This window comes from Vipera berus, assembly GCF_964194415.1.
Source record: "Vipera berus genome assembly, chromosome: 1".
Taxonomy (NCBI): Eukaryota; Metazoa; Chordata; class Lepidosauria; order Squamata; family Viperidae; genus Vipera; species Vipera berus.
In genome coordinates, this window is record NC_138202.1 from 194,723,517 (window position 1) to 194,735,673 (window position 12,157).

The 12,157-nt window shown below is 45.6% G+C and overlaps 1 protein-coding gene across 2 annotated transcripts in view; it reads right to left on the reverse strand.

The window, feature by feature from the left end:
• Positions 1–12,157, reverse strand: part of TFAP2B (transcription factor AP-2 beta) — a 63,766-nt gene that overhangs the window by 49,109 nt on the left and 2,500 nt on the right. For both annotated transcript variants that reach the window (XM_081346751.1, XM_081346750.1), the window contains exons 3-4: positions 8,237–8,695; positions 375–435 (exon numbers count right to left, since the gene is read on the reverse strand). In XM_081346751.1, coding sequence (XP_081202877.1) covers positions 375–435; positions 8,237–8,695 — 520 coding nt within the window. The remainder of the gene's footprint in view (positions 1–374; positions 436–8,236; positions 8,696–12,157) is intronic.

A 12,157-nucleotide genomic window follows, 5' to 3' on the forward strand; every position in this document is an offset into this window, starting at 1 on the left:
CCTCTTGCAGATGACGCTGAGCTAATTCCCCCAAAGAGGAAACGTTATTTCCTAGAACTAGAGAAAAACTCCAACACAGGTGAGGCAAGATTCCAGCCAATTGGCTGCTTTGTTCAGCATTTCTACTTCCTGCGCCCAACTACAGTTCTTCAGAATGTACAGTGCATTGCAAATATTGAATCAAATCAGGACACAAGGGCTTTCCTTTCTGGAATTTAAGTAGTCTTCTCTCTAGGCAAAGCACACAACCCCATCCTCAATGCTACCTGGAAGAAAGCCCCCCATGAAGCTTACTCCCAAGTAGGCCTGAAATGCCTCTGTAAAGTGCCCACAAATACTCTACAAAACTGCGACAATTGAAAAGTTACCCATACCTTTTTTGATGACCGACTGGTCCAGCAAGTTCATGCCGCTGTTATTAGCATCTTCTACTGCCTAAGGACAGAGGGGGAGAAAGAAGGGAAAAATCACTATTCAAATTTCAAAGAGGTGCATAGAGCTGGACAAAGTCCCACACCATCTCAAATTCATTTTGGACCTAGAACCCTTGTTATTTCCAGGAAAAGCAATTAATTTATATTTTTCCCATGGTATGAACATGAAGCTTCCTTTTATTAGGGGATCTAGGGTGAAAAGAAAATGTAAGGCATAACCCTTCTGTTTCTAAAGATTTAAGAGGCCAAGTAACCCATCAGTGGTGCTCAGCCTTTATTCCCTGGAGTCTTACAATTTTGGCTTTGGTATCTGTGCAGCCCACTGAGACCAGCAACTACACTTTTGACAGGTGAAGAGAAATTAGCAGTAGGTGCAACAATCCTTTGCTATTTATTCACTTCCCTTCTGATTTAGTTTTTATTGGAGTTCCCTGTGCTCAGTAGGAGATTGTCCCAAGAAAATAGGTACAGAGCTTTGCTCTGGGGAAAAAATAAACAAGGGACTCTTTGCATTCCTCCTTATAAGGATCAATGGCTTGCTATAGATTTATTACACAATTTATGCTGCTGAGTCTCTGGTGGATGTTGGAAATGGACTTAGATCAACCAAATTAGTGCAAATTTACATAAAAGTTACCCTCCAGTCCACCAACTCCAAGGATTACCGACTCCAAACACAATTCAGTATTTAACATGATCGAGGCTGAAGATTTTTTTTTCATTTAAAGCAGATAACTGATCAGATAAAATATTATTCCAAGAGTTATCTCAGCATTTTGAGTTTATTACCATGCTCCCTTTTATGGGACAATTGACTTCAGTGGCTGAGAAGAGGACAGGGAGAGGAAGAGAAATTATAACGATGTAGAAGGCAATGCAAAGAAAATTAATTGTGGCAGGTCTCAAATGTACATTGTGACACTGAGCTACACATGGTGGGAGTAAAAAAGGGACTTCAGCTTTTATTTATTTCTCTACAGTTGGACTCCTGCCCTTCTGGAGTCTGAGAGGGAGCAAAGAATAAATGGGATGGGAGTAGTAACTGATTGGCATAATGATCATTCTTCCTATAAGAGCAACTTTTACTTTTGACACCGGAGACTCCTTACTCCCTTGTGGCTGCTCCCTGTGGACAAGGAAGCAAGAGGCCCTCAACTTTTACAGGGAATTGCCATGTATACAATACCAGTTGAACAGATTAGGGCTCCAAGGAGGCTTAATTTTAATATTGGTTTAGGTAGCCAGAGCTTGTTATTCACCAAAGGCGGATAAATTAGTATCTGGTCAGCCAAGAATGCAAATCAAAGAATGGTAAATTCTGATTAATCACTAGCCAGTAGGGATGATAGGAGACCAACACTTTTTGGGCATTGTAGGGGGAGAGCCATGTTAGTGTATGGTGGTAAAAAAAAATTCAGGAGTCTAACAGCATCTTTTCTGACTAATGCATTTGATTGGAGGCCATTAACTCTCATGCCATGCAGATCACCTAAAGCTTATGGTTAAATGCGCGGTAAAATGCTTTCAAACACTTCAGAAGAGCATCAGGTTGCGGAGGTGTCCTTTCTATATTGGCACACGCAGCCTTTCACCATATTGGGAACCAGTCCTAGGCAATGAAGGGGCTTCTGCTGCTAAGGAGTCAGCAATGGGTCTGTGCTGTTGATTTCCTCCTGAATGGTAATTGCAGCTCCTTACGCATGGACAGAAGCATTCTTGAAAGGAGCAAGGGATTCCCCCCTGCAATCAATTGAGCACTACCCTTCTGTATCAGAAGCATTTCCTGCTACAATTGTATGAACTCAGCCAGCCTGAACCTGCCTCAGTTTATCAAGACAGATTCTTTATTTCAGAACTAGATTCCCTGTTTCTCTGCCATTAAATAATAGAAAATTAGCCATCGTGGCTCAGTGATAAAGAAGAACAAACAGAAAGGCCATATGTGAAACTAGAATATATCATTCTCCATGTCCTTGTACATGGCAAGAACATGATCTGGTCACACCCTTTCTCTTCTGCTTCTCAGCCCATGTTAAGTCTTAAGTTCCCTTAAGTTTACATCAGTTTAAGTTGCCTTTTTATAAAAGTTGTAGGCTGTCTTGCACTGCCCGTTACCTCAAAAATGGTTAATATATTTTAGATCAAGGCGTTCTGTGAATTCAACCATGGTAATTAATTCAGTGTGTCCCAGAAATTCATAAAATAGTGTTGAGTAAACCATTGTTCAATTAACCTTAAACGTCCAATCATCTTTCAGAAGAGGACAGCTGAAATCCAAGGAATTAACTTTGTTTTTCCAAAGCCCTAGGCTCATTCAGTTGCTCGAGAGCTCCAGAGAATTATAAGAAAGCTTTGAGCAGGACTCCCAATAATTATGCATGATAATCAAGGAACAAGATTCAACATAGAACTGGCAACTAAACATATATCTATGAAACCAACCCACTCCAGAGTTTTGGGGCTGAGCCACTAAGAGGCCAAGTACGGTTCTAGGCACCTTGTGCCCTAAATCACAACCCACATTTCTGACTCTCCATTTGGCTCATGGTCTTCTGCATCACCCAAGTGAGTCACTTATAATTTGGTCCTAAATACATTGACCTGGAAGCAGGCATGACAGACTGAACAGACCAGTAATCCAAGCAGCCTTCCTCCAGCTCCATGTCAAAGATTCATCCCCACCATCTGGAAATTTCACTGCCTTCAGAGAGGTTGTAATCTTGGGCCACATTTTACTTTGTGGCTTTTCTTGGCAGTGGCACATTGGCATGACAGAACCTACCTACCTACCTACCTTCGTTCTTTCTTTCCTTTCCCTTCCTTCCTTCCTTCCTTCCTTCCTTCCTTCCTTTCCTTCCTTCTTTCCTTTCCTTTCCTTTCCTTTCCCTCCCTTCCCTCCCTCCCTCCCTCCCTCCCTCCCTCCCTTCCTTCCTTCCTTCCTTCCTTCCTTCCTTCCTTCCTTCTAGCTGCTCATCATATAGGTCCACATCATTTGGGGAGGGTTCACATTTTACACTGACCCCTGAACTCAGCCAGAACACTATATCTCATCCTCAGCACTCAGCCAGGCAGAACGTGTTGGGTGAACCTCACCAGTAGCTCTTGCTATCTAAATCTGGGGAAGAAAGAAAAAACACCCTTGCCCGCAGCAACCTCTCAGCTGGGAGGAAGTGAGAAGCTCCCATAAAGTGATTAAAGTTAAAGTGATAAAAGTGTTGCCATGCTCCTTCCCCATCCTCACTTTTATAGTTCCAGGTGAGCTTTTAAGAAGGTAAAAAGAGTTTCACTGGCTCAACAGTCATATAGTGGCTCTCCAAAGACCCACAGTTCTCCAGACAAGATCCCACTTTCTCCATAGGTAGGGTTACTTTACGCCGGTTGGGTTTGGGGAAGAGAATGAGTTTTAAACTGCAGGTGTCACTTTCTTCCAGGACAGAAAGAAACGCGAATCTGCCATTCTGGGTTCACTGCACTCACACCCTTCCTTCTTCACGGAGCCAGGCAGGCGGATGAGTGGTGGCTATCTTCGGACAAGGGTTCCACACGACCTCAGCTCCTTTCCGACTCCCCCTCTCCCCCACTCCACAATGTGGTTGAGCTGTTGTAGTTAATGAGAAGAGTCTTGTCTGATTTTCTATCTAATTACGGCCGCCTGCTGGGTTTTTGTACAGGATATGCGCGCAGCACGCTGTCAGTTAATAGTCACAGAGAGAATCGTAAAGATTTAATTAGGACTGCACGCGGAAACGTGAACGGAAGCATGCGCGTGCACGGATACCCACCCACCCACCCACCTTACACAAACTCCCACCCACCCCTCACACTTTTAATTGCTGGGGTTTGTTTAATTGCAGCCTTCACTTCCAGAATTCCTTTCCAAAGGTACTTCAGCTCCCAGAATTCTCCGGGCCTCTCTGGCTAGGGAAGATGGGAAATGAAGTCCAAGATGAAGTGGGTAGTGGATTGGGAAAGATGTTTCACAAAACGTGATCTCTTCAACTCCTCTTAGAAGAGGCGGCAAGAGAGAGGAAGAGACGGAGAAAGGTTGGAGCGGAGAAGAAGAGGGATCGCTAATGACCCACCACCAATTGAAGACATTTCTCCCCAGTCCACTTAATCAAATCAGGGTCAAGGGGAAGGGCTGAGTGTGAGGGGAGACCTCTCTAGCCCTTCGCTTCCTCTTGCTTGGAAGTCAGCATCTTGCATTGCCGAGGGATTCATTTTCACATCAATTTGCAAAAGTGGGGTTGCAACCTGATGCGCACTCCTTGAGCTCCGTGGGAGACACGTGCATGAGAACGCCCCATCAAGGGATTTCTGTAAGAGGGAATTCCTGGGGCTACCCTCCCATTCTCGAGGCTAAAGGGAGCATGGCTGCAAATGAGCATTTTGCTCGAGGCTCTATCCAATTGGACAGCAAACCTTTTCTCTGAAACAATAAAATTGTCCCGCAACGAGAGAAGCCCATACGCTTGGCAAACTTGCAACATGGCCTACTTGGGAAGCAAGGCCCACGGTTGAAACTCTAACTAGGAGTAAGCATCCTGGTTTCCCTTTCATCTTCTTCCAGGTAATAAAATTTGCAACGGAAGTGATAAGCAAAACCAAACCAGTGCGTGGCTCACAGGAAACTGTGAATGAGGATGTCTACCTGAGGGAACTATCCAATATTTCTAATAGTAATCTCACACATATTTACCTTAATCTCTCTCCCACACATACAGACTCACTCTCATGTAGACAGCACTCTGCGTGAGTGTACAATAAACTCGATATCATAAATTACTTGACCTTCATATTTTAATTAAAGCCAAAATTGCAAGTATCTTCCTGGCCTCCACACGTGTGTATTATAATGCTCTATCCACTCTATCCATCTTGTTCTCCCTTCTAACTTTAATTTACAAAGGAAATGATGAAATAAATACCAAGCTCCTGGTATGAACGTTTGTTACATATACTCTAAGAGTCCAATCCTATATCTATTTAGAAATAAGTCTCACTGAACTTCAAAGTGAAATTTTTATTTTGAAAAATTACAAAAATTCCACCTAATAACTCAGCCTGTTAACCATTCGTGATATCCTGCCCACAGAATTCTGCAACCGTTTGTAACGAATCCAGCTTAGAACGAGCAGGCCATAGTGGTATCTGTAGATGCAGCAAATTTAATCCGTTTAGCTAAGGCACCTGTCAGTCTCACTCGAGTCAGAGTACTTACAGCAGAATAAATGGAATGATCTTTTCAAACCCTTTAGCAGCAAGATACATTTTTTAAATCGTCTGAAACAACTTAAAATCGGATCTCTTAAAAGGGAAAACGGAATGTTTGGATAACTTTGCACTCCACTCTTTCAACAGTGTTTTACCCTTACAGGTCAGGCATTGTTGGACAAACCCAACTTCCAACGAAACGATGGGAATGATCCATGTCTATGGTCTTAAGTTAAAGGGGTTAACTTTTCCCGAGGTAACATAGTTTTTGAGCCGATCCATGACTTAAAGAGCTTGTTGCTACTACTTCTCACAGAAACACCTAATTTCTTAAAATGGGAAAAGACTGGGATGATGTGTGGAGGACCCAATCTTATTGACCCAAGACCCTGCAACTTACACCCTCCCGTTATTGATTACAGCAACCCACAGGCCCTATTGGATCACTTTGGCGGCACTCTCTCCGCTCTGCCACTCTAGGCACCTTTGGCTTAGAAGCAAGTGGCTTGGAACACAATTAAATTCGCTTTAGAGTAAACCTGCAAAGGTCTGGGCTGCACGTGGCCAGGGGCAGAAATCTACACACCGGAAGAACCGCCTTTCGTTCAGAAGAACAGAAACCTGGCAAGTCTCCTTAATTTCTTCCATCTCTACTTGCCTGATTTCTTCTGGTCACAGATACATTCCCATTCAACCGACTTAAGTGAAGGGGAATAAGATGTAGTTTCCTTTCAGTTTCCTCCCCCCTCCCCCCAGAAGCCAAATAAAGTCCTATATTATAATATAGGAGACACCCCAGGTTCTCCTTATCTCGATTCAGCTAAATTCTAAATAAACAAACGATCGAGTTAGAAAGATGAGAAGAACTATTAGAAGGGAAAACAAAGTATCTAACTTAATCTGGCAAACATTCTTGAAAATGTAACATATCCCAGGGCCTTCCCCTTTCTCTGCTTTTATTCCTGAAGTTGATCTCTAAGCCATGATTTGCCATGATAATTACTGCTAAGCTTGTAAGCCGCCCTGAGTCTTCGGAGAAGGGCGGGATATAAATGGAATTAAAATAAAAAAATAATAAAAAAATAAGCCGTTTCTTGTCTGCAAAGGCATAGTTTCAGAAATTTTATAATAAATGTATTTCAAAATTAAATTGCCCTCCTTTGCAAAGGTGCACACCTAATCAGGGGAAGTAAGGAAATAGTTGGTTATTATAATATCGATCCCTGATTATAGGCCTCCAGGACTCCAGGTTTGGGATAGAGTAGGGGGTCAAAGTGGACAGTCAGCTTCCCTTTCCAAAAAGGCCCTTTCTTGTGATCTGTCTCAGTTCGTTGCTTTTTCCCATTCACTCTGGAAGCTTTAAGTAGTAGAAAAAGGAAGGCTCCGTTTTTGCCTAGCTGAGGTTACCCTTAAGGGGAAAAGGCAGGGTCACGCCTATTAAATCGGAGGAGCCTGCTTCAGGCAGTTGCACGCCGAAGTCCAGAAACGGTTAGCGGAAAACGCAGCACCAACCCTACACCGATTGCGGGGAAACGCAAAACCTTAGTCCTCCCCCCCCCCGCGTCCCACTTCCTATCGGTTGGCCTGCAAAACATGCGGTGCCGTCAGTGAGCCCCTGTTTCCCCCATACTGTTCGCTCCTCTGCTTTTCACAGCTCCAGTTTTCCCTTTGGAAGGTTATTTACACACACGCGCGCGCGCGCGCGCGCACACACACACACACACAAAGCCGGCAACGGGCAACCAAAGCCAGGAGATGCGCAGACTCCAAGACATTTTAGCCGCCGGCAAGCAAACCAGAAAGAGAGAAAGACCGGTGTGCCAGGGTCGGGCTTCAAGGCCAGAATCCATCGGTGCTAAGAAGAAGCCACACAATGTAGGCTGAAGACGACACCCCTTTCCCCCACCAAAAAGACACTGCCAGCTTCTTAGGTCAGGGCAATCTGTCAAGTTCTTGGTTCTCTAAATGGAAAAGGGGGAAAAGCCAGACTAAAACTGAACCAGGCTCCCGGGGCTGTGGAGGGCTGGGCTGGACTGGGACAAAGCCCTGGACTTCCCAAGCTGGTCTGGAATTTAAGTCTTCCTGCCCAGCCTTTTTCTTCGGAGGCCCGGCGGGGAAAGAGGAAAGGGGAGAGGAAAGGGGAGAACAGAGTGGTAGGGACCAACATGCTTCCAGGGTTCCGGGAAGAGATGGGGGTTGGAGATGGGATCTTGACATTTCTTTGACCACCCTCGAGAATCCGGAGCCCGCCGGCTCGGTGCTCGCCCCCGTCCTTGAGATCCGTCTCTACTTAGAAATGAGTTCCTTGGGGGTTTGGGAAAATGTGACAGGCCCAGGCCCTCTGGGGTTGGGCAGAAACTTTGCGCCTCTGGCTGGGTCTGGGTCTGAGTCTGTAACAAGGCAGCTCAGCAGTTCCAGCAACCTTCGGCAACTGGCCGCCACGCGAAGGCGGCGGACTCGCCTCTTGTAAAGGGCCAGGCTTGCTTCGGAGCCTGGCCCGTCAAAGCTGCCCGGGGCAGAGGAAAAGGGGCCTTAGCCGGTTCCGGAGCGCCATCCCCAACGCCTCAGCCGTTCCCGCGAGGACTTACCTGCACATCCTCCATGCCGGGGTGGCCGATGCCGTGGAGGGAAAGCGCGTCGCCCATGCCGGAGTCCAGGCCATGGTGAGCCGAATGGAGAAGGACGTCTGGCCGCCGGACGGAGTGGTAGTCCCGTCGCGGGTCGAGGCCCGAGAGCTGCGGCAAAGACGCCCGTGGCTGAGGCAGCAGAGAGCCGGCTTCGGAGCCCACCTCTTGCCGCTGTCGCTGCCCCCAGGGATGCTGCTGGGGCTGGTGCAGCGGGTTCAGGGCGTAGGGGTCGTTGACGTGGGAGTAAGGGTCCTGGCTCTGGTGGTAAGGAAGAGGCTGGTAGGGCGGCGGGAAGTAGGGCGGCTGGAAGTCCGAGGAGGGGGTGTGAGAGAGCGGAGGGGCGCTGGAGTAAGGGCCTTGAGAGACCGAGCCCAACTGGGACAGCCGGGAACTGTGACTGGGGACTCCATCGTGCCGGTCCTGGAGGGAGCAGTTCAGGCCCCAGACAGAGATACAAACAACAGAAGCAGAGAGAAAGAAAGAAAGAAAGAAAGAAAGAAAGAAAGAAAGAAAGAAAGAAAGAAAGAAAGAAAGAAAGAAAGAAAGAAAGAAAGAAAGAAAGAAAGAAAGAAAGAAAGAAAGAAAGAAAGAAACAGAGAGAGAGAGAGAGAGAGGAGAGAGATTTTAAAAAGTCATTCCGTGCGACTAAAAAACCCATCTTAAAGTGCTCCTATGTCTCCCGACGTGGTGATGATGATGGTCGCCATGTGCCACCGTACGAGTCAACGTAAATATTTCCCAGGGAAATATTTATCTTATCTTCTCCCCATATATTCAACTATAATTACAAGCAATCGAAATGGCCTTTACTAAAGCCCAACCTCAAGTGACATAATGAGGATGAGGATGATGATAAAATGGATAATTATCATTTTTTTTTAAAAAAAAAAAAAGTTCACCAAAAGGCTTTAACTGCACCAGGAAAAATGATGACAACAGTATAATGCTGCTTGAGCCATTCGACAGCATATGAATAAATGTGAAGGTATAAAACCATCAATTGCTTCAGAAAAAAAAATCTTTAAAATGTGAGAAGAAATCAACAAAGGGGGCATCCACGCAGGTTTTGGATGGCAAGACATAGGACTATGGGGCTATAATTCTAAGGGCAGGAAGATATAAAAACAGCTTTAGCCAAAATGTTTCTCAAAGAAACTCAACTCCAAAAGGAAAAAAAAAGTGGTGTATGGACAAATAAGTCTGTTTCTGGTCTGAAATAAACATATTGGTCTTGGTCTCTTAACGCTTTTCCCCAAATTATATTTGTCTCTGATAGGAAAAAAAATGACTACAAAAAGAGTATATATTAATGTTTATCTCTAACGACCTGAAAAAAATAAAATGTCAACGAATATTCTTATAACACTGATAACATACTATAACTGAAGCAAAGCTGCAATTTTAGACCTCACCCCACCGCATCATAAAATATAGCTCCTTTTCTTAACAGCAATATATCCTTCCTCCCCTGAAAAAGTTTCCCTTCACTGATCCCCCCCTTCCTCATTCCCAGTTCAAATGAAGAACACACAATGCAAAATGGAGAAGCAGCTGCAAGCGTCTTCCAATTATTGTGCTAAATTACCAAGCCAAAGGCGTTGAGAGAAGGGGGGGGAGAGAGGCTAAGAGAGAGAGAAGGAATGAGAAGGGGTCTAGAAACAGGGGAAAGAGAATAGGGCAATTTTAAATCACAACATGGACCCAACTCACCATAGCGGAATAGGTGTGGACTAACATCTGGAAATTTGTTTAAAAAAATCTTGAAACAGGTAAAAAAATAAAATAGCAGTAGAACACTACTACTACTACTACTACTAATAAATTAATATTAATAACACTAGTAAACAAGGAGAGGGGCGGTATCAAGAAAATCTGCAAAGGACCTTGGTACACCCAGGAGAACAGCTGGAGGTATTTCCGAGTCTATCCATCAAAACTAAAATTTGGAGGAAAATATGTGTGGAGAGAGTCTATGGTCGGTGAGGAGCGTCCTCGTGTTGCCCCCCCCCTCCCCGCCCGTTGCGCTTCCAAAAGCAATCCTCTTCAACCCAAGGCAAGCTTCAGACTGCTCCAGTGCCCCTTTCTCCTTTCCCTTCCCTACGCCGCCTCATAATAATTGATATTCATGACTATTAATATTACACGACTACTTTAAAGGGAGAATGCAAGACCAAATGGAGCGTGAAGGCTTTGCAGGCAGCTCGAGAGCTCCCCTCGTATTGTAAATGACGTTCATTCAGTGGAGAATTACTAGATGTAATCAGACGAGGGGGCTGGCGGAGGCAGAGCTGGGGGAGAGCGAGAGGGAAGGGACAAAAAGTTGAACGGGCAAGAGGCAGAACTTCTATTAATTTGAAAAGGGGGAAGACGTGTAAACGAGGCACTACTGATCTGAAGCAAGGAAGTGATTTGGAGCAATAGTAGAGGCAAAAGAAGGAGGGAGAAAATCATATTTCCCTTCTCTCCTCCACCCCAAACCCGGTTTTTTTATATTTAATTATAGATCCCAAATACGAAGGAAAATCGATTGTCCTCGGTGCTTTTGTTCTGATTTTTAAAGCAAATAAGAGCTTCTCCAATCTTGTCATTTTTTTAACATTTAAAGGCAGCCGAAGCGATTTGTTTACAAAAGCAATTAAGAAAGAAAGAAAGAAAGAAAGGAAGGAAAAGGAAAGAAAGAAAGAAAGAAAGAAAGAAAGAAAGAAAGAAAGAAAGAAAGAAAGAAAGAGGGAACTCAACCGAACCCTGCTATAGATTGGTTTTGCAACGGGCTACCGAAAGCCAGCCAGTGTACGTGGGCGAGTGTGCGCCCGGCCAGCCCAATATACGTGTACTTTGCCTCTGGCAGCTGCTGTGCCAAAAAGGCACCCAGCAGTCACCTAGACAGAACATGTATGCAATGATTCCAAAGAAAAACCAAATTTATAGTTCTCTGGCAAAAGCCAGAGGCGACAGAAAAGTTCAACCGAACACTATTTCCTAAACGCGTTCTCGGTTGGCAAATCCGTTTCAGGAGAAACCTGGATGCCTAAGCTCTTAAAAATTATCATTACTTTACCGCTATTGAATCTTACATTTTAAAGCTTGGCCGACTTGATGTACAAAAGGAAAGGATCCTTAACGCGAAGGTGGGTGTGGGCGCGTTTACCCGCGGCGGGCGGGCACGCACACCTGTCTTAAGAGTAAATTTATGGCACAGTTAGAAAACTCCAAAGAGAACGGTTTTAGAGCGCTTCCGGTATTTCTAGAATTTGCAAAGGGTCTTTTAATCCATCCAAAGTCAGGGGTAACCCTATTCAGGTGAGGAACAAGAACGAGAAGTACACCTCGGCGTACTTCGGAAACCCTCGCTAGCCGGCCGAAGGACCCACAATTTGATCTGGAAGGGTGGCAGAAATTGTGAGGCAGAATCTTTGCCTCGCCGGCTCACCTTCCCTCCAGTAGGGACGCCGCTCACTTTGAACCTTGTATTTAAGTGAGTCGATGGGAAGGGGACGCCAAGGGGAAGACCAGGGAGAGCGATGGGAGTGGGGTGGGAGGGAAGTCTGCAGTGGGAAAATGGAACGGAACGGAACACCTTTGCGGGCGCTTCGTTGATCCCTGTCCTGGAGAGCTGTCCTGGGGCTGCAAGGCAGCTACACGAGCGCCACAGCCCAGCGCCTTGGAGGGAGACGAGGCGAGGCAGTCTCGCTTCTCCCACAAGTTTAAGCTTTCAAACATTAACTGGTCGGGGCAAGCCGGCGGCAGACTGCGGGTTCGTTCAGAAAAGAATCGGTCAACTTAACCGGCCGGAGGAAACTCGAATCCTGTTGCCTCGGGCGCGATGCTTTCTCCAAGGGCGCCAGCTGGTCGCCCACCCGAAAGAAAGGGGGCTGGGGAAAA